The 21,264-nt window shown below is 39.8% G+C and overlaps 1 protein-coding gene across 3 annotated transcripts; it reads right to left on the bottom strand.

The window, feature by feature from the left end:
- Positions 1–5,354: 5,354 nt before the first annotated feature.
- LOC131467201 (SUN domain-containing ossification factor-like) lies at positions 5,355–20,500 on the bottom strand. Of its 3 annotated transcripts, none has more exons than XM_058640985.1 (24): positions 20,142–20,500; positions 16,555–16,669; positions 16,224–16,337; positions 15,728–15,960; positions 15,488–15,592; positions 15,226–15,361; positions 15,024–15,141; positions 14,752–14,876; positions 14,585–14,652; positions 14,385–14,492; positions 14,081–14,186; positions 13,744–13,764; positions 13,368–13,423; positions 12,554–12,636; positions 12,284–12,340; positions 12,127–12,192; positions 11,950–12,040; positions 9,285–10,595; positions 9,104–9,191; positions 8,628–8,732; positions 8,194–8,351; positions 7,295–7,386; positions 7,140–7,195; positions 5,355–7,014 (listed from the first exon to the last, which is right to left on the bottom strand). In XM_058640985.1, exons 1-24 carry the CDS (start codon positions 20,204–20,206, stop codon positions 6,547–6,549), a joined length of 3,945 nt encoding a protein of 1,314 aa, XP_058496968.1. In that variant the 5' UTR covers positions 20,207–20,500; the 3' UTR covers positions 5,355–6,546. The 3 variants fall into 3 exon arrangements, with proteins under 3 accessions (XP_058496968.1, XP_058496959.1, XP_058496978.1); XM_058640976.1 differs by having other exon boundaries at positions 15,226–15,364; XM_058640995.1 differs by lacking the exon at positions 13,744–13,764 and having other exon boundaries at positions 15,226–15,364.
- Between the last annotated feature and the right edge of the window lie 764 nt (positions 20,501–21,264).

A 21,264-nucleotide genomic window follows, 5' to 3' on the forward strand; every position in this document is an offset into this window, starting at 1 on the left:
ATTAAATGCTAAAAAAAAAAAAAAAAGTAATGACTACCATCGTCACTGAGCTCCATTGGGTTGCTGTCGTTTTCCTCTTCTTTCATCTCGTTTTGCGTCCATCACGTTTGTGACATCACATTTCACGCACGGTCGACACAGGAACGTAAAAAGAAGCACTTTAGATATATATATATATATATATATATGTATGTATGTATGTATGTATGCTGATATATACCCTACTGACTGTAGAACTAGTGTATGATCTCTGCAGCCAAATGCTAGAGGCTCTATGAGGCTGTGTTTATGCCCGGTATTTATTGTGAGCAGTTATGATGGACTGATTGTTTAAATGGTCATTTTAAAATGCAGTGCAGTGACATTTAAACATGATCAATAAAAGTATAACTATGTTCTGTGCAGTTCTGAGCTCATCTGATGGGCCTTAATCTTCATAAACACTAACTCACTAACGTCCACTGGCTGCCCGGGCTTTTTAGAGTTCGTTTTAAAGATTAAAATGATTTTATTTTTTGTTTTTAAATCCTTAAATGGTCTTGCCCTGCCTTACCACTCTGAGCTGCTTCATACTAAACGGACACTCAGAGGGGACGGAGCCTTTTCTGTAGCTGTGCCTCCTCTCCATTTTTACTCTTTGGCTTGAGACGTTGTTTTTACCTGTTTTTTATTGTACGACTTGTTTTTACTTGTGTTGTTTTTTATAATTTCTAGAATATTTTATTGCTATGTTAGTGTTTGTTTTTGGATCTTTTGTTTCTGCATCGTATTTAATTCTGACGTACAGCACTTTGTTTCAGCTGTTGTTTTGTTTTATAAAGTGCTTTATAAATAAAGTTGGAGTAGAAGAAATATCAATGGACATACCATTATAAATTATAAATTATAAAATATACATTCATTTCCACTCCATTTTACAACCATGGAACATCTTCAGAACCACCTGGTCACCAGAGACCCAGTTCTGGTTTCATTTGGATCAGGACCAAGCTGGAGCTAACAGGTTAGCTTCACACAACAGGCCTAGATACCAGAGTCAGAGTCAGAGAGAATTGAACCAGCAGCCGAAGAAAAGCAAAACAAACATGTTCTTTAAACAGTGTTGAATATACATCACATTTGACCTTTGCTGTCGTGTCAGTATAGCTCACATCTTGGCCCAAATCTCAGCTGTTTCCTGCTAATCCAATGTTATTTTCCTCCTGACTACTTCCCACTGCTTTGACTTGCAGGTTCAAGGTTCTGCTGTGAAGGTATAGTCCTGCACCTGTTGGTGTGGTTGGGAGGGACTTCTTTTGGAGGCTTTTGACAATTCTATTGGCTCTAACAGTTTGACAGAGGTGAATTAGTGAAATCGACCAATGGGCCACACGGTCTGAGCGGCCATGACACACAGAGATGTGATTCCTTTGTAAGAATTGTATTCAAATGGAAGGAACAGTGTTGATAACAATATTAGATCTGTTTCCAAGCAATCACTAAAACTCTCTAACATTCCTCTTCCTGTCGCATCAATAATAATGCTTTTTTTTTTTTAAATGACAGACTGAAGGGCAACATTCAACTGATGATGACAAAAAAGAACCAGAAAGCAACTTTAACTAAATACTAAATAGGAAAAACCTGCTGAAACTGACAGAGATTATTCTTCACCTCACATCTGAAGTTGTAACGTTTATATAAATATGACGATAGGAAAGGCATTAAGTCATTAAGAGCAACTCCCGGTGGAAGAGAGGAAGCCACTCTGTATTTATAAAATGAGCAAACAGGTCAGATATATCTGCCAAACACACAACCTTGCTTGGGGGAGCGCACATACAGCCGACCTGGCCCCTCTGATTCCTGTTGCGTGCTTTTCGCACCTGGAAAGTGTCTCCTCAGGGAAGGTGACACAGGGTAGGATGCTGGGCCTAATGGGAAAACAGAAGCTCCAGGCAAAAACTATGACAAGTTACATCATAATCATAATCATCACATCTTCATCTGAACCCCACCAACCCCACCCTGCCCGTGGTGTGTTACCATGGCAACAATCAGAGCAGGAGAGGGACATTCACCTTGGTGGTTGGTGCAGTGTCAGGGTCAGAGCAGCCTGTGGCCTTCACCTGTTAGAAAAACTTCCCCAACACCAATGTGGATCTCATCTAAAGCCTTCAATGTATGAAACATCTGTGCAGGACAGATGTGAGTACACTGCTCCTGTCATCACGAGTGGTTTTCAAGCTTTCCGTCGCATTACATCATTTTCTGCTGTTTGTTCCCGAGCACCATAATTCACAATTACAAAGGCAGGTACACAAGAGAGTCCTATTAATTGAAATACTAATTAGCACATTACGCAGGCACATGAGACCGAGCAGTCACAGCTTATATTGCCGGTGAATTAGGACGTTTGCCTCAGAAATCGTTACGGAATCATGCAGTGGCAGAAACGATCTGAGATATACATGATGTATGATACTAGATAAACAAAAAGAATCCGTTTTTAGTCTTTCCTACCTTCAAAGGTCAACGGTTAATATCAATATGTACATTATGTGTTGTCATTTACATGAATGTGGCTGGTCAAGTGTGGAATTATCAGAAGTATCTTAACAGTTAGGGGTTTTTTTGTTTTTGTTTTTTAAAAAAGTCCACAAACCATTGAGAATAGTGTGTGTTAATTGTCATGAAATGTCACGACCGTGTGTCTAATGCTGCTCAATCTTTCATGGCGAGAGAAATTATTTAGCAGAAATCACCAATATAGAAAGATTCAGAATGACATGAGATTAATAAACAATAAAGACCTGGGGTGTGTTTTGGTTTTTTAACGTCTGCAGTCGGAGGCGCACGCTTGTGTAAAGTCACCTTTGGCATCTGGGTTGTGAATCATTCATCGGTGAGGTAAAGGTAAGTCTACATGCTTCTGTCATGCATGATCATTCTTCACTGCGGGCCGTGCCGTGTGCATCCCATCCTGTATTTAGTCAATATGTCTCATCTCATCTGCGTGTGTGCATGTCTCAGCTGTGTCTCACCCGTGTGGGCTTTGGCGTGCGAACACAGTATGACCCAGTGAATGAGGACTCAGTATTGCATGTCCGTGTCTGTGCTCCGTTCATTCACACTGAACGCAGGCGTTACCAGGGTGTGTGTGTGTGTGTGTCAGTGTATTCATCACTACTGCTCACCCTCCCCGGGCCTGGGTATCGGTCGAGCCGTGATCACAAGGAACACCTCGTGTTTCCTGTGTCGCATCAGACAACAGCAAACCTCAGATGACAGAGAGGTGCAGAGGAAATAGGTCCATGAAACATTAAGCAGCTTCCCTGGAGGTGAGTGTTATTCATACACACACACATCTCCAACCAAGGCTTATCAAACGTGGCATGTCTGCTGCAGCCTTTTCAGTGGCTACTCCAGCCTTTCAGGCACCGGGCTTCATCACAAGCACGGGGGACTGGGATTTCTGTGGCAGTGTATAACTGAGGGTAAGGCACAGTCCAATTGATTTCAAGTAGCTGCCAACGTCTTATCGGCCTCTTGCTAAGCACCCTGCTAAACGCCCCTGTCAGAATGCCACTGTGGACTGACCATGAAGGAGATTTAAGTGCTACAAAATCACAACTACTACCCAGTTCAGTGTGACGTCCTGCAACTGAGTGGAAGTGCAGGAAATGAGGTCGTCGAAGCGATCGAAAAAGAAGCAAATGAGCAGGAACATTCATGAGGTTGGTGGAGGAAGAGGGTTGGGGGAATTTATATGACAGAAATTGTAAATCCGCATTTACTGCCACGTCCTCAAACAGTATCCTCGGAACATCAAAGAAACCCCCAGATCCCCTCGTGCAAAAAAAATTTAAAAAAATCTAAGAAAGCAAAGCACTCGGAGGATTATACCACCCTCCCACACTGAGAGAGAGAAGTGAGCATGACGGGAGAAACTATAGGGAGGATGGGGGGGTGGGGGGGTAAAGCCAAAAAGTAGGTTATGGGCTATATAACTAGACGTGAGACTCTATTAACAAGTTTAAGTGGGAATAATGGCGTGATGGACAGAGAAAGTGAAGGTTAGGGTGATCGTTCAGACAGAGCTGGTGAATGTGGGTGAAGCTCATGAAGAAATCATTCTTTTATCATAAATAATCATTTCTGTTAACAGCAGATGGAACAGCAGCATCATCCAACTCACAGAAGACTACAGCTGGGTTAAAAAAAATGTCATGTCGATCTTCATTTGAACATCGATTCATAAAATCCTCAGATCAATCTTTAATGGATGCCATTTGTGCAGAAGCTAGAGTAGAAGCAGAAATACAGCACCCTCATGTGGACAACTATAGGTACTTACTGTACTTCGAACTGTCCGGTGTACTTCTGGGCTGATATTTTGAACTTGAACAGGTTTTTGAGGTTTGAATTATCACCTTGAATACAAGATAAAAAAAAGTGCATTAATGCAACTATTTAGATTTTTATGTCAACGTTCATACGTTTATGAAGATAAAGATAAAGATTGTATATTGTATAAAGATTGTATAAAAACATCCATCCATCCATCTTCTATCGCTTTATCCTCCACATGAGGGTTGCGGGGGGTGCTGTGCCAATCTCAGCTGAAATAGGATGGTTCACCAGTCCCTCACAGGGCCACATAGAGACAAACAACCATTCACTCTCACATTCACACCTATGGTCAATTTAGAGTGTCCAATTTACCTAATTCCCAAAATCTGCATGTTTTTGGACTGTGGGAGGAAACCTGAGAAAACGCAAAATTGGTACGGAAACTAATTCATTTTTGAATGATTCTATACAGAAACAAATTGAAATTTGGACTAATTCGGAATAGAATTCGGACAAAGTATGAAGCAGACACCTGTATGCATGTATAGCAAAAATAAAATGATATACAATAACCTGGTGAGAATATTGGGTCCATAACAGGCCACATATATGAAAGCAGTGTCTCGGTAAAGAGGATTGCAGCCCTGCATTTACAGATAATCTTTGGTATGAGGCACAGCAAAGAGAAACCTAGGAATTCTCTTCATAAAATGAAAGGGGGAAAGAGCATCAGGCACGCTTTGCTCCGAAAGGCTTCTGCTACCCAACTGGGTCACATGAATAAAGAGGTTTTAACCTAATTTCTCACATCTCCCACTGTTACGACCATGCCTGACCACAGCCAGAGACAGTGTGTGTGTGTGTGTGTGTGTGTGTGTGTGTGTGTGTGTGTGTGTGTGTGTGTGTGTGTGTGTGTGTGTGTGTGTGTGTGTGTGAAATCAAACATAGATTCAGTCTACAGATTTCGTGTGTGCAGATGTGCACTGTACACGGCCAAGCAGCGCACACACCCAACTGGAATATTCCTTGTTTCAGGCTAACAAGTACATTTAATAACGGAGCACAAACAGGATAACAAGGGGAGCAGCTTCAATGACGGCAAAAATAAATAAATAAATAAGACAAAAGCAAATGAGCTGGCACGGTGGAGCACAGCGTTAGCCCTTGAAGTAATTTACTTCCATCCTGAGTAATGACTCACCACATGGAAAATGATGGTGATGATAGATCAAAAAAAGAAAAAAAAGAAGACTGCTAGATTACACAGAGATTACACTGCCCCCTGCTGCACAAAGCGACAAATGCTTACATGAGACGTTACTATGGTGCAACTTTGACACATTTATCCTATTTAAAGGATGTTAATAACCTATTTGCCCAAAAGTTACTCTGCCAATCAGGGGAAAATGTATGAATAAAAGATGTTATGTTGTGCATACAGGTCCTTCTTGGTGCTTAACTGCTCTTACAGCAAAGGCATCGACTTCAAAAAGAAACATAAGAGTCTAAAATAGAGTCAGACAGTTGACACAATAAGAGCGTTTAAGAGATTGCCGAAGGTTACGTGTCACGTATAAAACAAGAGCATCTGTCCATGCACAGAACAGAGAGTGGTGATCCCAAAATATGAGTATTTTAATAACCTGTGAATGAAACTCTACAATCAACCCACTGCATCTGCTGTTACCCACGAACAAAAGGTGCTAACTTTCAAAACGTGTAATATTATCTGACAAGGGAGAAAGTTTATTTGCTCGAGGTGAAACTGAAAAGAAAAGTCTTCTGCTCTGTCCTTGAAGTTTTGGAGGCAATATTCATTTTGTATGAAATATTTATATGAAAAAAAAAAAAAAAAAGTGAAATGAGATTTCCGTATAAAAATGCTGAATGTTGAAGGCGTGCAGTGTGCAGATAATGGAAGCTCTGTTAAGTTGTTTTTTTTCTTACATTTTAAGTCAACAGACACAGTCGTCATTTCCAAATAAAGGAAAAAAGACTTTAATTACAAGCAAGGAGGAAGTGTCTTTGACTTTAAGTTTGACAAATAGAAAACTTGAAAAAGAACTGAACAATGTGAAAGAAAAGTAAGCAGTGAGAGTGAGAGGGACAGTCTTAGTTTGGAGCTTTAAGCTGCCAGTGGCTACAGAAACATCCAGCCTCTTTTAGAAAGAGTCTTACAGTGAAGGAGGAGTGACGTTTGTCTCTTTTCTTCTGTCAGACTGAACCCGACAGAGCAACATTGGCCCCAAATGTTCCAGAGCTTTTCTCAGTATTCCCTTCCATGATGCCCTCTATAGTACAGATGGACAATGGTTCCCTCTTGTCCCTCTTTGGGACTTGAAGTAAGTCCACTATGGCACAGGTGGGCTTAAGACGCCGGCGTCTAAATGCCCGTTTCTGCGCTCTGGTCTTGGTCAGAGGGATTCCATCACAGATTCGAGGACAGGCTGTGGTGATGCCACAGAAGGAGGGGTCGTCTGAATGTGAGGATCCCTCCGAGCTTCCCTCTGACACCGAGTCTCTAAAGATGGGTTGTAGTAACATTTTTGTAAAGGGTGCAGGTTTTGTGGTGACCGGCACACCATTACATACAACAGTTCCATTTCTCAGCTCTGATGCAGCATGAAAAGACGGCTTCAGAGTCTCCACTTTGTCCATGGGTTTGATCTTTCGTCGCCTCCTCTGTCAAGTAAGAAATAAAGTGGAAACAACCGTTGATCTTTCGCAACCATGATTTCAAAATTAAATTCACCATTATTATTATTATTGTTGTTATTTTGCATTGTAATAACTTTGTCTTTACACACCTTTCTGTTCCCTAAACAAAGGCTCTGTGTGTCGTCTTCATGCAGCATCTCTGGGCCTGTGGGTCAAAGAAGGACAAATGATCAAATTCATTCATCCATCATTTGAAAAATATAAAGCATTTATCATAATTAGCAAATAAATGGTATAGCTATACCTTCAGCAGTGGTTAATTGGAATGACTCAGAGTTTATCAGTGGATAGGATGCACTTTTCTTCAAGCCAGTCTCCTTACAGGACGATAATGGCCTGTTATGACAAGAACATGCAGCACATTTATAAACACCAGAGTCACAGTTAAAGGTAAATTATGATTGAAATGTATTGTCTTACGGCATTAAAATGAGCGTGATATGTCATCAGACATAAAGGACACACGTTAAACTGAAATGCTGGCTTTAATTATAATAATGGAACATTCAGTAAAGTCATTTAAATTTAACGTGCAGTCTACTGTGCCAGTAACACAGCTCATAGCGTGCCACACGCATGTTGCCAAAAGACTGAGTTGAACAAACGGAGTCAGACATTACTAAACCCAGAAGTCCTTCCTACCCCTTGTTATCACTCTAAACTAAAATCTTACTACTCGAAATATCCAGTGTTTCTTTAGCGGTTTTACTCTTTTTATCCTCTGTTAAACACACAGGGATCACAACTTCTCACGTGAACACCAGCTGGTGCACAGGTTATATGATTTTTTGTGCAAAAATCATTTTAATTAATAATAGTGTTATACTTCTTCTTGAGTTATTACTATTTTGTGTCAAATTAACCTAAAATGCTGACAACATTGCTTCTCCTTTGGTCGTGACATTTTTGAGAGGGGTTTGGTGAAAATTCAACATTTCTGAAACAGAGTTTATTGTTCTTAATTGAGAATTATTCTATCAACTGTATAAATGAATGAATGAGTGAAAGCCTCTTAAGGCCCTGCAACCTGAACCTGAATTTGTTATGAAACCTTTATAAGTGATCCATCCTTGCCATGTTGTATCCATCGACATACAGCAGCTATAAAGTGGATATACTGTATGATAATCGGTTGTTACCTACCTTTCAGGACAACAGTAGTTATAGGTCTTAGCTATGGGTGGCTTGGGTTGTGTGACTGAAGGAATGGTTGAGATGCGGTAGTGGTTGGTGCACAGCAACAGGCCGAGACACAGACACAACAACAGAGACAGCAGCAAGTAGTTCTGCCTGTCTGACACCTAAAAAGACAGCGAGCCGACCATGAACAAAAGAGTGGCAATATCTGATGTCAAGGACAGAAATACACAGAAAATAAAAAGAACCTATTGTATATCAAAAAATAAAGGAACATTAAATATTCACATTTAAAAGTCTTAAAAGACTAATGCATCACAGCGTGGTGGGCAAAGTCCTGGCACATCCCAATGATGTTGCCCCAGAGAAATTGACTAAAGGTACTCAGTTTAATCCCCTGATGACAGATGAAGGTTTTATGCTAAGAGTGTTGTACCTACCTCACTCTGCAGCTGGCTCACTTTGACAGACAGGTTAAGAACCAGCTGAGTCACATTCTCCAGCTGGCCCTGCAGCAACTGAATAGACTCGGTCTGACGCAGGTCCTGCGGAGGACAAAATCGTCAAACGACTGCAATCTCACACACATACACACACAGTCAGATCTGTGCAACTATAAAGCAGTATTCAGTAATATCAGTATCTAATAATAATAATAGCAGTATCAATATGGTCAATATGGTGCATGTGGAATGAAAAAGTTAATTATTTACACATCAAGCAGATGCATCACACATAACCATCTGTCGTTACGTGTGTGTATGGGAGGGATATCTTCGATGCTATAGCATACCATATAACACAAGCCTTTGAAATTGTACTTATTAAAACAACTTTAATACCAAATCAGCTTTTGGAGGAAGACATTATTCAAGTGTATCTTAATGGAACTGGCCTGCACTAACATTAGTCTCACCTGTTCCTCTGCTATTCTAGAGGTGTTCTGGAGTTTGATGACGGTTTTGTTGAAAGCCTTCTGCATCTCCTCCATCTGCTTTCGATACCTTTGATGAACACATGTAAGAAGAAATCAGAGTATCATCCTCAGTTCATGCACGGAGAAGGACAGACTCAGATTTGTGTGCCACATCCTTCACCTCTGACTGAGCTGCTCCAGGTAGCGCCCGCTGAGTGACATGTTCACCTCCAGAGCCTTGATGCGATTGTTGAGTCTCATGAACACGGACTCCTTCTGGCTGGAGCCGTGCACCTGGTTGCCGTTCTGCTCTGTGCCATTGGGCGTCTCTGCATAGATGTCTAGGGGGGATGGTGAGGTCGGTAAGGGAGAAGAGGGACGAGGCAGCTGGCCACTACCACTTGATAGTGTAGAGCCGTTCTCCATGAAATCCTCAGTCTTCGCTTCAGCGATGACCGAGGGGCCACTAGAGGGCTCAAGTTCTGTGACAATGTCTGGAGTGGGTTGGGACAGCTCAGTGGGATCAGTGCTGCTCTGAGGTACAGATGGTGGGTCAGGGGGATGTTCAAAAGGAAGAGAGGTGGTAGGAAGGACAACCTCAGACTGATACGTCTTATCTGGGATTTGGACAGGAATACTTAATTCTGACACATCAATATTAGGCTTCTTCTCCTGCTCAGGAATTTCTGCTGCGGTATCGTAAATTGTGGCACTGGGTTTCACATCGACAGAGCTACTGAGCGAGACTGACGGCTCCTTGTGCTTCTCTGTAGCCAGCACATCCAGGCCCTGTTCAGGCCTTTGCTCCTTCACTGTTTCCTCAGAAGGTGGCAGTGGTGTCTCCACAGGAGGAGTAGGTGTGATGGCAGGTGAATCTGTGGCAGACTGTGGTTTGAGGAGGCTCGAGGTCTGACTGGGCTCCAGCACTGGAGGATCGGACATAGAGTCTTTATGAGACTCTACCGTGTTCCCTGGAGGCGGTGGTGCTTCCGACGGGCTGGCTCCACTTTCTGGCTGCGGCTCAGCAGCTTGCTCATTTTCATGGAGCTGTTGTACCTCGCTGTGGTGCCAAGTGGGTATTATAGGAAGAATCTTTTGATTTATGTCCGATGGTTGGCATTTCCTTTTTTTGGACAGCAGGGCTGAACACTGCTGGGTGAGATATTCCTTAAGGGAAACTGTACACGAGCATGATGAAGAAAGTAGTGCACAGTCATTCTGGTGATGTTGTTGTTGTTGTTGTTCATGATGATCCATTCTGTCTTTTTCGTCATCCAACTCTTCTTCCTTATCTAAAAGGGTGATCATGGAGCTGATGGGTTTTTCCTCATCTTTCTCAATGGAAACAATTGTTGTTTCCTCTACTAGGGGAAGCTCTTGTTTGCTGGCATCTGTATCTTCAGGTGTCTCTGACGCAGGAGTCTCAGTAGAGGGCGCTTCTGTTTCAGGGATACCAGGGTCTGGTAATATTTCAGCCTCTTCAGTGTCAGGACTAGAGACAGAAAAACAAAATAGTACATATTAAATACAGGTCACAATATTACAAGAACAAAACTCAACACACCACCATATATTGTATATACTGTAGGACTTACATTAACTATGAAATACAGCATGTACTACATGTATAAACAATTTTATCATTAATGTCAGTTTCATGGAAAATATAACTTCACTAGTCAACAATATTAGATACAATTTTATTTACATACAGTAAATACTGTAAACTGACCCATCTAACTAAAATATAAATATAAATTAGTATTTGCTAATTCTGTTTGACTGATTAAACCAAGATGAAAGGTCTACAAAATAAAAAAGAACCAACATCAGTCAGTACACCCGTCATTAGTGAAATTCCATCATGTATTTTCTTAAATTGTGCATGTCCGTCTTTATTTTTGATAACAGATTGAATCCTGCACGAGGAGATGCTCTGTGATTTCTCACAGATGATTGTTCAGCTGCTCTGTGCTGGAGGGGGGTTTGTTGCTTCACCTTTCACTATAAAATGTCTATTGGATTCAAGTCAGGGGACAAACTTGGACACTCAAATGATCAAAGGCTGTGCTGCCAACATTCATTGTGCTTCTTTCCCTGTTTTTTTTTTTTTTTATTAAAGTTAAATCTTGAAGTTTAATGGGGTTTTGTGAGTAATCGTAGTCATCTTGGACACCATCCATCGAGGCAGTGCCCAGTGAGAAGCATGTACACAATTTTCAGTGTAAAGCTACTGCACATGCTGGTATTTGTAGTATGGCTCTTCCTATACCATCACTGGCATTTGTTTATAGCTTGTTTTCAGTAGTATGGCTGGGCCAAGAATAACAGATGCTTTAGGCATTGATATAATATTATGCATTGTGCAAACACACATGGAAAATATAACACATAGCTGCTTAGAATATTCTACTGTAGAGTTGTGAAATAATTCTCGAACATGTTTTTGTTGAAAACAACAATGAATTGGTTTCTCCAGCTTTATTGGGGCAAATATACATCATCCATTAGTGGAGATTTGCCTTGATAATTATCAATATCAACTGATTTGACATATCATATATAAAAATGTATCATGTTTTTAAAGTTGTCCAGTTTCTTAATTATTACTTACTTACTAAAGGTAACAAGTACTTAGTTAAGGTATTTCTCCTCCAGTGTTTTCTTGCATGAAAAACAACCTGGGACAAAAACTGATACGGCTGATATTTCTGACTGTGTTTCTGACTTATGACGATTTCTTTGTATTTTAATTATGCAGTTGGATGTTTAACAATATAAAAATGATATATTTGCTTACTCGCTCAAAGTGAGTAATGTTATGAAACTCTTTTGACAGTACTCACTCCGAGACAGCATCTGTTGTGGGCGTTTGGGTCGTAGTGTCAAACTCTGCTGATGGGTCAGTCATGTTCACTTGATGAGATGTAATATTGGCTACAAAGTAAAGAAAAACACATATTGACTGCACTACGTGTTATTATGACAAACTCCACTGCATGTTCTTGATGTCCAGCTCATACCTTGCATGTCAGGGTTTCCACCGAGAACGTTGACTGCAATATCATTGACCATTTTCAAAATAACCTCTGAAGAGGAAAAAAAGACACAGAGTAACAAGTTAAAGCAGTAATCCTGGTTGTCTGTATATAGTAGAATTCCCGTTCAGCTACATCTTACCTTTTGCAGATCCAATCAGATTCTTGGATTTCACTTCACCAGAATACCCAGGATAATCTGGAGGAAGCAGCACTCCAATGAAAACATATAGATCTTACATAATATAGAAGTTAACCTCAAACAACAATAAGCCTGTCATGGTAATCACAAAAATCTAAATGACACTTACACTGTGACAGTAACATAATGTCAACCCCTCAAACCCAAAAATCATGTTTACCATATTATTATCATAATAAGTGTGACAAACTCTACTCGATAAATTCTTACCCTGTTCATCATCTTGATCGTCTGGTCTCTCTGGGGGATCAGTGATCTCATCATACTCTTCCACCATACTTGTACCAAACACCCTGGCATAAAAAGTACATGTATATCATTGAATGATCATTTTGTAAAACAAACACACACATACAAGCAAGCACTTGTTTAAACAGGTCACATAATATGATCAGAGTCATCTGCAGTCCTATTAACATTCAATATTTATCAAAAGAGTATGAACACAAGTAGTAAATGTATGTTTTGTTGATGGGGCTGTTTCAAGAGAACATAAAACAGGAAACAGTATGTTAGACTTAGACTTAGACTTCCTTTTATTCTCATTGCACAGAAAACACAGCAGTGAAACTGGCAACAAATGTTCCCACTTCCTTAAGAACTATTAAAGCTCAATGTTATATGTGTTGGTTTCACTTCTTTTGTGTGCAATCTTAAGCCATATTTATTTTTTACTTTAATTTGCAATGGCGGATTTACAGCTAAACTGTCCAGGGTTTACCCCGCCTATCGCCCTATGTCACCTGAGATTGGCACAGCACCCTCATGTGGAGGATAAAGTGGTAGAAAATGGATGGATGGATAACAGCCAACATTATTAACACCTCCTCCCTCAACAGGCTTGACAGTGGTAAGATAAGGGAGCTGAAATATTACTTGAACATGTCTTTTGTTTACATTGCTATTACTACATTTGGCTTGACCTAACTTTATTCTACAGCAGAAAGTCTTTCGTCCTTTTTTATTATCTGTCTCAAGTCCTTTTTTTTTCTTGCATTTCTATTTTCCTGGCTTGTTTCTTTACCTTATGAGACTGAGGGGACAGAAATGTTCGGAGCCAAAGTGAGAGACCAGCTCTACCTGAAACGAAACACAAAAAAACAATCAGAGATCATAAAAGAAATGTGTGCTTGATTATTCCCCATGCAAATCAACACCACAAGTACTGGACTTGTTATGACTGAAGGGCAGTGGTTAATGTGCTTGATTATATGAACAATATCTCATCAATTCAGGGGGTTATCAAATGTTCATTATGTGCAACCTGAATGCATTCAAGTCAGTTAGTATTGATTCAGTTTAAAGACAAACACAACACTAAAAAGGAAATAATGCATTCCCTTGCACATTTACAATTCAGCTGACTCAACCACAGACCTCTGCTAGAAATGCAGGCTAACCTTTATGTACTTGGTGAAGATCTGAAGCAAAGGACGTGGAGAAAGGAGAGAGGAAATTAGAGACTTTTATTCATGCGTTCATACATGCATTCAGAACAATCCAATTCAGAATTCAATTTACAAAACCGTCGCAAAATAGTCGTTCTATCATTCACAGAAGTGACTCAAAAGAAAAAGAACATAAAAAGTAAAGAGAAAACTTGAAAGAAAGTGTACAGAAAAAAATCATGTTTAAGATCCATGTCAACTGTATTCAGGGGTGACAGTAAATCACTGCAATGACACAGAATGAAGACATATGCAGAGGCCGAGTGAACAGAAAAAATCATGTGCTCACCTTCACATATTTAGCATAAAGATGCTCATCTAATGGGAAGCTCTGGACTGTGCGTTCATCTCTGGCGTGGAAGGTTCCCAGCTTTAGCCACTTATTTGTCGGGTATCTGAAGGATCAAAATGACACATTTTAGTGGTCCGAATGTTGTGACTCAAGCTTAGTGTCATTACTAATGCACACAAAAGAACATTTTTATAGAACACTCAGACAGAATCAAATCTAATTAACTCTGTGATACATCTTCGCTGACAATTTAAAAGAAACATTTCCCCGCTGTGTCATATTTACTAGCAGCAGTGCATACCTATCACTGATGGAAACCAGAAAGTCTTTGGGAGTAGAGGAAAAGAGTTCAAAGTTAGCAATGTCCAACTGCTTCACCTGGATGGGCTCACAGAGCTCAATGATGAACCTGATAGAGTTATAAGACAGTGGACATCAGTAACAGTCTTAGGTACGTTACATTTATGGACAGAGAACAGGAGATGTTCAAACATTACACACCAGATCTTATTACTACAGGGGTTTAACATGTACAAGTCCATGTTCTCCTTCAATATGGCTGAAGTACTCTGCAAAAAGAAAAACAAAGTGATAAACTGATTTGTATTTGTCATCAGGTCAACATGTGACCGAAAAAGCAGGATATAGTTACAGTGTATAGGCAGTACCTTAGCCTCTGGGTTAGCACCGAGGATCTTGGCACCACATTCCACCGAGGCATAGTTATTGAAGTTCTTCTGAGTCTTCTTCAGAGTATGAGAACCTCCATTGTTGGACGCATGAGGAAACAAAGCTACAGTGAAGAAAAAAACAACAACAGCAGCAAAATGAATTGTGGAACAAGTTTAAAATCCAGTCTGCAGTTTGAGATTAAAACGGAACCGTTTTTAATTTGATGCATACATCCTTTTAATGTTTTCATATGAGAAAGTAATCTTACTCTTCTCTTTCTCCACCTCCATCACCTTCCTCTTCCACTCATCAAAAGTGGGTATGTCCTCTGGGTCTTTGCTGCTCACAATGGAATCTGTGTCTGTGGTAGCAGGGGAGCTCTGGTCCTGTCAAAGATGAAGAGAGTATGAGAGCTGGGACAATTCCTCTGGCAGTGAGGAAAGAAAACGTTGCACATCACTTTTCCTTACCTGCTCTTTCACGATGTGGGATGTGTAAGCATCTATATGCTGTTTGGTGGGAGTGACTGAAGACGTCAGAGAAGGATCGGTGAGGGCTTTACTACCTGCAGTGTAACTGGAGCTATTCTCCAGAACAGTTGGAGGACTGCTGTGGAAAAACAAGTCATATCCGTCTTTTAAATTAAACTTTAACCAGATTCTGGGGGGGTTTACGCTCTAATCCAAAGACGACAATGCAAGAGAAATGTTGGCATTCTTCTGCACTACCCACCTCTCACTTTCATATGTGTTATTTTCTTGTTCTTCACAGTCAGGAGGGGGTAGGTCCACTTCAATGACCTCAGGTACAGCTACATCAGGTGCATCATCTAAAACTCTGAAATGAAAACTTTGTAAATCCTTAAACTGGCAGGGAAACATCCAAGAAAAAAGAAATATGTGTTTTTATTGATGGTTGATCTAATAAATATAATAACATATTAAAAAAAGACATTAGGTAATAATACCCTACCCATTCAGGATGTTTTCTTGAAGCTCGAGAATGCCGGGATTGTCTTTAGGCTCAGTAGATAAACCAGAGATCGGTTCAGAGGATGGAAGCAGTTCAGCTGAATCCTGCTCCTGAATGACTGATGAATCAAACTTTTGATTTTCTGAGCTTGGCTGAGTTTCCGGTTCTGTTTGTGAACTGCCCTCGTCTGCCACCACTTCTTCCTCAAAATCAAGCCCCATCTCTTCAAAGGTCTGACAGAAAAACAGAAAGAGACTTGAGCCGTCCAGTTTATTGTTGTAATGGTTAGCCCATTAGCCAGAGCTGGACTCAAACTCTTGAATCAATTAAACTTCCAGGAACAGTCAATAAAAAGAAATGCATGGAAAGATTGAAGCCTTATTGCTTATCCAGTTCGGAAACTGTTGTGTTGCTCATTAAGCAACCAAAGAGGAAAACTGCATCCACTATACATTACAAGTTTATTTGAATGTCCCAAAAAGTGGTGCAACTATACCTCCGAATGTTGTGTATCTTTGTCCTGTGTTGTTTGTTCATCGTTTTGCAGAGTTTCTTCTATCAACAGCTCATTTCCAGACAACTGGGCAGCCAAAACCGAGCTCTCCTCAAGCTGGAAGAGAAATGTACAATCATGTACAAAACCAAAATGCACACACACACACACACACACACAACAATTTGTAAACTGAAAATAGCCACTGCACATATAAAAATACTTAATGTGTCTTGAAGATAGCAGGTCTCCTCTCACTCATCTTAAACAGCAAACTGTTAAATGCTTGTGCAATGATGCTGGCTGTAATGTAATATGATTCAACTAATGCTACCTTGTGATCAGGAGTATTTTGCACCAACTCTTCCTCCGAACTGACGTCCTGCGAGGACAAGGGCCTCTCGGGCTCTTGGTGCGACTCTGTGCAACCAACATAGCAACTCGGGTACCTAACAGAAATAATAATGAAAGCCATAACAATGTTGAGGTCAGATTAATTGAATACAGATCACTTCATGATACATTTGTCAAAACATCCTGGCGTCTGGGAACAAAGTGCAGAGTCTGAGACAGCTGCAACCCAGAGTCACATTGTGATGATGTACTGAAGAAATCCACGTGGCATGTACACCAGCACTATTTATCTTATCTGCATGCAGTCATGGAAATACTGTACGCCCACACACACAAGTTTCATATTTCACAACCTGACACAGTAAGAACTTGAAAACAGATAAAGTCTGCAATCATTTTTTTTTAGAAGTTCTTTAAAGTTCAATCAATTTGTCTCTTGCCTGAAATCTACTACATATGACACTTGAGTGAATAAAGACACCATTTAGGATATTGAAAAATGAAGAACAAGCTAAATTCCCTTCTTTCCATTTGGCGATTTTTGTTTCTTTGTTTGTTTTTTTGGCCTTGTTTATACACATTAAAATTCCACTCCAAACACCACTGTTGGGTGAGACTGTGTCAGAAAATAGGTCAAGGTCACTTCCTGGCAGGGAAGCAAAAATAAATAACAATGACAACAAGCTTTAAAATAACAGTGTGAAAATGTCATCATTCTGTTCTAGTCTTAAAGGTCAAATCCCAACAGAGACAGCAACTTGTCCATAATCCAGGCTTTTATCTGGATAAGATCCAGATAAAAGCGAAGATTCTGGCTCAAGTTCTTTGTCATTGGACTGGCTGCTGGCTAAACCTTTTTCTTTATTTTATCTGCCTTGAGAGGCTAGACTAGTCAAAGACACTTTGTTTTCTAATTGAAAGCCAGGAACCACAATGAAAGTCCTCAGGGAGCATGAGCGGTTTAAAAGCATGACCTGTTAATTAATAAACTACATGGTTACAGATACAGCAGGGTCAAAGCAGATGACATAATAAGAAGAGGAAATGCAACAACTTTGCATAAATAGTTTATAGATAGTGTTTGTAGTTTGGGCAATAATTCAATAACAATAAATATCATGCTCTTTCTTCAATATCAAAATAATAAAGGTACATATTAATATACTGTTTATGCACAACTGTTTTGCGTCAGATTTGTGAAATGTTTTATGCAGTGTTGTTTTGTATACACAATATCAATATACTATTTATTTTTAGTATTTTTTAATTGAATGCACCTGCTCTTTGTATAATTAACAGCACCTGTGCTTATATGTGTTTTGTTACTTGGCCTTTTTCCACAGTTGACATGATGACACGTTTAAGCACAGGGGTTACTGATAGCATTAACAATGTCTCCGTTCAATACCTGTACGCCCTGAAAATGTGACTATGAGTCAACATGCGTGTCAAAACTAAGGGCGCTAAATTGACCTCAGCTGATTTGCACTTCCTGTAAACCTACCAAAATGTCTGCCATGAAACAGAGCCATAAACCCCAGTGAGCTCACTGACTAACTTACAGTGCCAAACTAGAACAGAATGTTTTTATATTCAACTCACATGTTCTGTGAAAGAGTTAACACATGCTAAAAGGACAAAAATTCAATTACTCTGAGCTTCACTGTAAAACCAAAGCTAAAGCAGCTCTGCTGAATGTAGGTGACACAGATCTCAATACCATATTACATCATTTCTCTCCCCCTCCTCTATCGGTAGTGGTCATTTATGGCTGTCCTCAAGGCTATAGCCCGTGATCATCCTGCATAATCTCCCTCTGCTGACTTTGCTGTGCTCTGTCACAGACCAGTGAAGAGGGTTGACATGAAAGACCTTTTAATCCTGTCAGGAGCTGATGAACCAAATCTAAATATCATCAGCTAACGTGAGCTGTGTCACAGTATATGGGTCGTGGGACCCAACCGTCAGTAAAGTACAGTGGACACAGTCTTAGTCATGTGTCTTCCATTAGGTTTGCACTTTGGAATAAGACTTTGATCAGTAAAAGTGGACAGATACTTTAAAATGTAGGTCCCCATACAAATTTGGCAAACTGGTTTAGATTTGTTATTTACTGGTCAATGAATACTAATAAAGAGGGAAGAGATGTATGATTAAATTAAAGATTCATTTCAATTAAAGCAGGGGAATGTCATGAGGTAAAGGACATAATGATAGCTGGTATATAGTATTCCATTTGTGTTATTGTTGATGCATTGTAGACCGGCAACTAACGATTATTTTTCTAATCGATTAATCTGTCGATTATTTTCACGATTAATCATGTTTGTTTTGATTGATCGAGTTTGTTAAAAAATGTTGATCAGTGTTTGTCAAACCTGGAAATGATGATGACCTTGAATGTCTTGTTTTGTCCACAAACCAAAATGATTCACTTGTAATGATTTCTTTGTTACACGGAGCAAAGAAATTAAGAATATATTCACATTTAAGAAGCTGAAACAATTAGAAACCTTGTTTCAATAATGAAAATTATTAAACCGATTACTCAATTATCAAAATAGTTGACAATCAATTTAGTAATCGATTAATAATCCATTAATTGAGTAATTGTTTCAGCTCTAATGCATTGTTTGTTTATGTATGTGTGAGCAACTGGATACTGGTATTTCCCCTCAGCGCTTGATTAAAGTATCTACGGTGAGCTGATCCATGATGACATCCTTCCTAAGACAAACAACATCAATTGTAGATAACCATAAAGTGACTCGAGGGAATCTGCAACAAAATTATGACCATCTATAACTCCACATATACACACAACTTAATTTCTAAATGTTCAGAATTACAGTTCAAGATATCTTCAATTCCATTGGAATTATAACTACTGTAAAGTACCACCTGAGAAAATATTGGGATCTCGAAGTAGCACCATTCTTACCACTGTATTTTAACATTAACGTAAATAGGCCGAGCAAAAGTCAGCTGGGGACAGAATTATTCCCAATAAGATAATTTGCTCTTTCATCATCATCCTCTTCTTCACATATACTTCACATGATTTGTTATATTGTTATACACTTCATTTCCTACACACTCTCGCTCCACGCTGACCACATAGCCTGGTATATACAGTTGAACAGTATTTCTGAGGAAGCTGGCGTGCCACTGGTGGTATACATGCCACAGTTTGAGAACCATGACTGTAAATGACTCAACATTGTAGCCAGGTAAATCTATCCAGGTGTAGGTATCTGTAATGATAATAATTAAGCAATCTATCAATAAATCTATCCATTGTGCTTACTTTCCTCCATTTTTAAGGGCAACTAGTGAACTATCGGTGTTAAACGTAGCTATTTTAAGCTAACTCCTGACATCAAAAGTCAGCCAGGTGCCACATCACAGCAGTGTTGATGCTAACTAGCCAACTAGCCAGTGCGTCGCATGTTTTAACCTTCAGCGCTACGATGGAAGTCTGCTAGTTTGTTGGTGTTCGTAACCAGTATTCAGCCATGAAACAGCAGCATCACCGCGCTTAAACAGAAACATGTTTATCCAACTTACCGGGAGACTACAGCTACACACAGCCACACTGACACAATTCGCCATAACAATGATGTCATCTTCATCCCTCTCCTGCCGGGACAGTCATCCTCGCCGTACACACAAATAGCAAATGTGTGTTGTCGGACAGCGCTTCTCCTCGGCTGTGCTTGTCCAACGACGTCTCCCGTTAACTTGGCTAACTGCCGTTAGCTGCCACTGCTGTAAAGCGTGTGATGCTAACCGCTGTCACCCACACGCAACCTGCCACAAAGTGTTACTCTGCGTGTCAGTGTGTCCGCAGACCAATGAGAGGACAGAACCGCTATTGCGCAGTTCAAACCGGCTGTGCTTGTAATGGGAGCGCTCGTTTCATCATCTGTAGCACCCCAGTTGGCGGAGCTTCTCTAAGCCTTCGAAGTATCACAACAAAGAAGACGTTCTCCATCCTTTTATCTTTTTATCTGGTGTTTTATATTTTTTGTATTCTTTTTATTCGCTTTGATTATTTTATCTTTTTGCTTTTGTATGGAGGCCTATTTCCGCCACAACTATAAAAATGTATGTTAGTGAGATAGTAAGTTGATCATGAGAAAGTATCCAATTATTATTATGGGATAATAAATTCTAATTATGAGATACTTTCTCATATGTTCAAGTGTCCATACTGGTATTCTGATTGTCGTGAAATTCAGTTTTAATGGTGTTGAATAAACAAATATATATCTCTTCTTTTTGTTATTATCATCATCATCATCACTTTAATCAAAAAATCTGTAAAATTAAATAAATAAAAATAATAGGACCTGTAGAAAATAGAGCTTTAATTGCACATATTTTACAGAAAAAGTATATTATTGCAAAATGTGGAAGTGATATATGCGTCAGTGTCTGGTTGTAAATGCATTTATACATGTGAACACTAGAGGGAGCGCTCTACTCGACTGTGCAACACCCGCCAGATCATGTTCTGAAATGCCACCTGTTTTATTTATAGTTTATATTAAAAAATATGTCAAAATGACAGATAGATAGCAGTACTGATGCCTGATGGTTCAGATTGTGCCTGTAATTTTCTGTACAGAATCATGCAACCTTAAATTCATGAACATGAAATATTTAGTGCCATCTACAGGCTAAAAAA

This window comes from Solea solea, chromosome 1 (assembly GCF_958295425.1).
Source record: "Solea solea chromosome 1, fSolSol10.1, whole genome shotgun sequence".
In the NCBI taxonomy this organism is placed as follows: Eukaryota; Metazoa; Chordata; class Actinopteri; order Pleuronectiformes; family Soleidae; genus Solea; species Solea solea.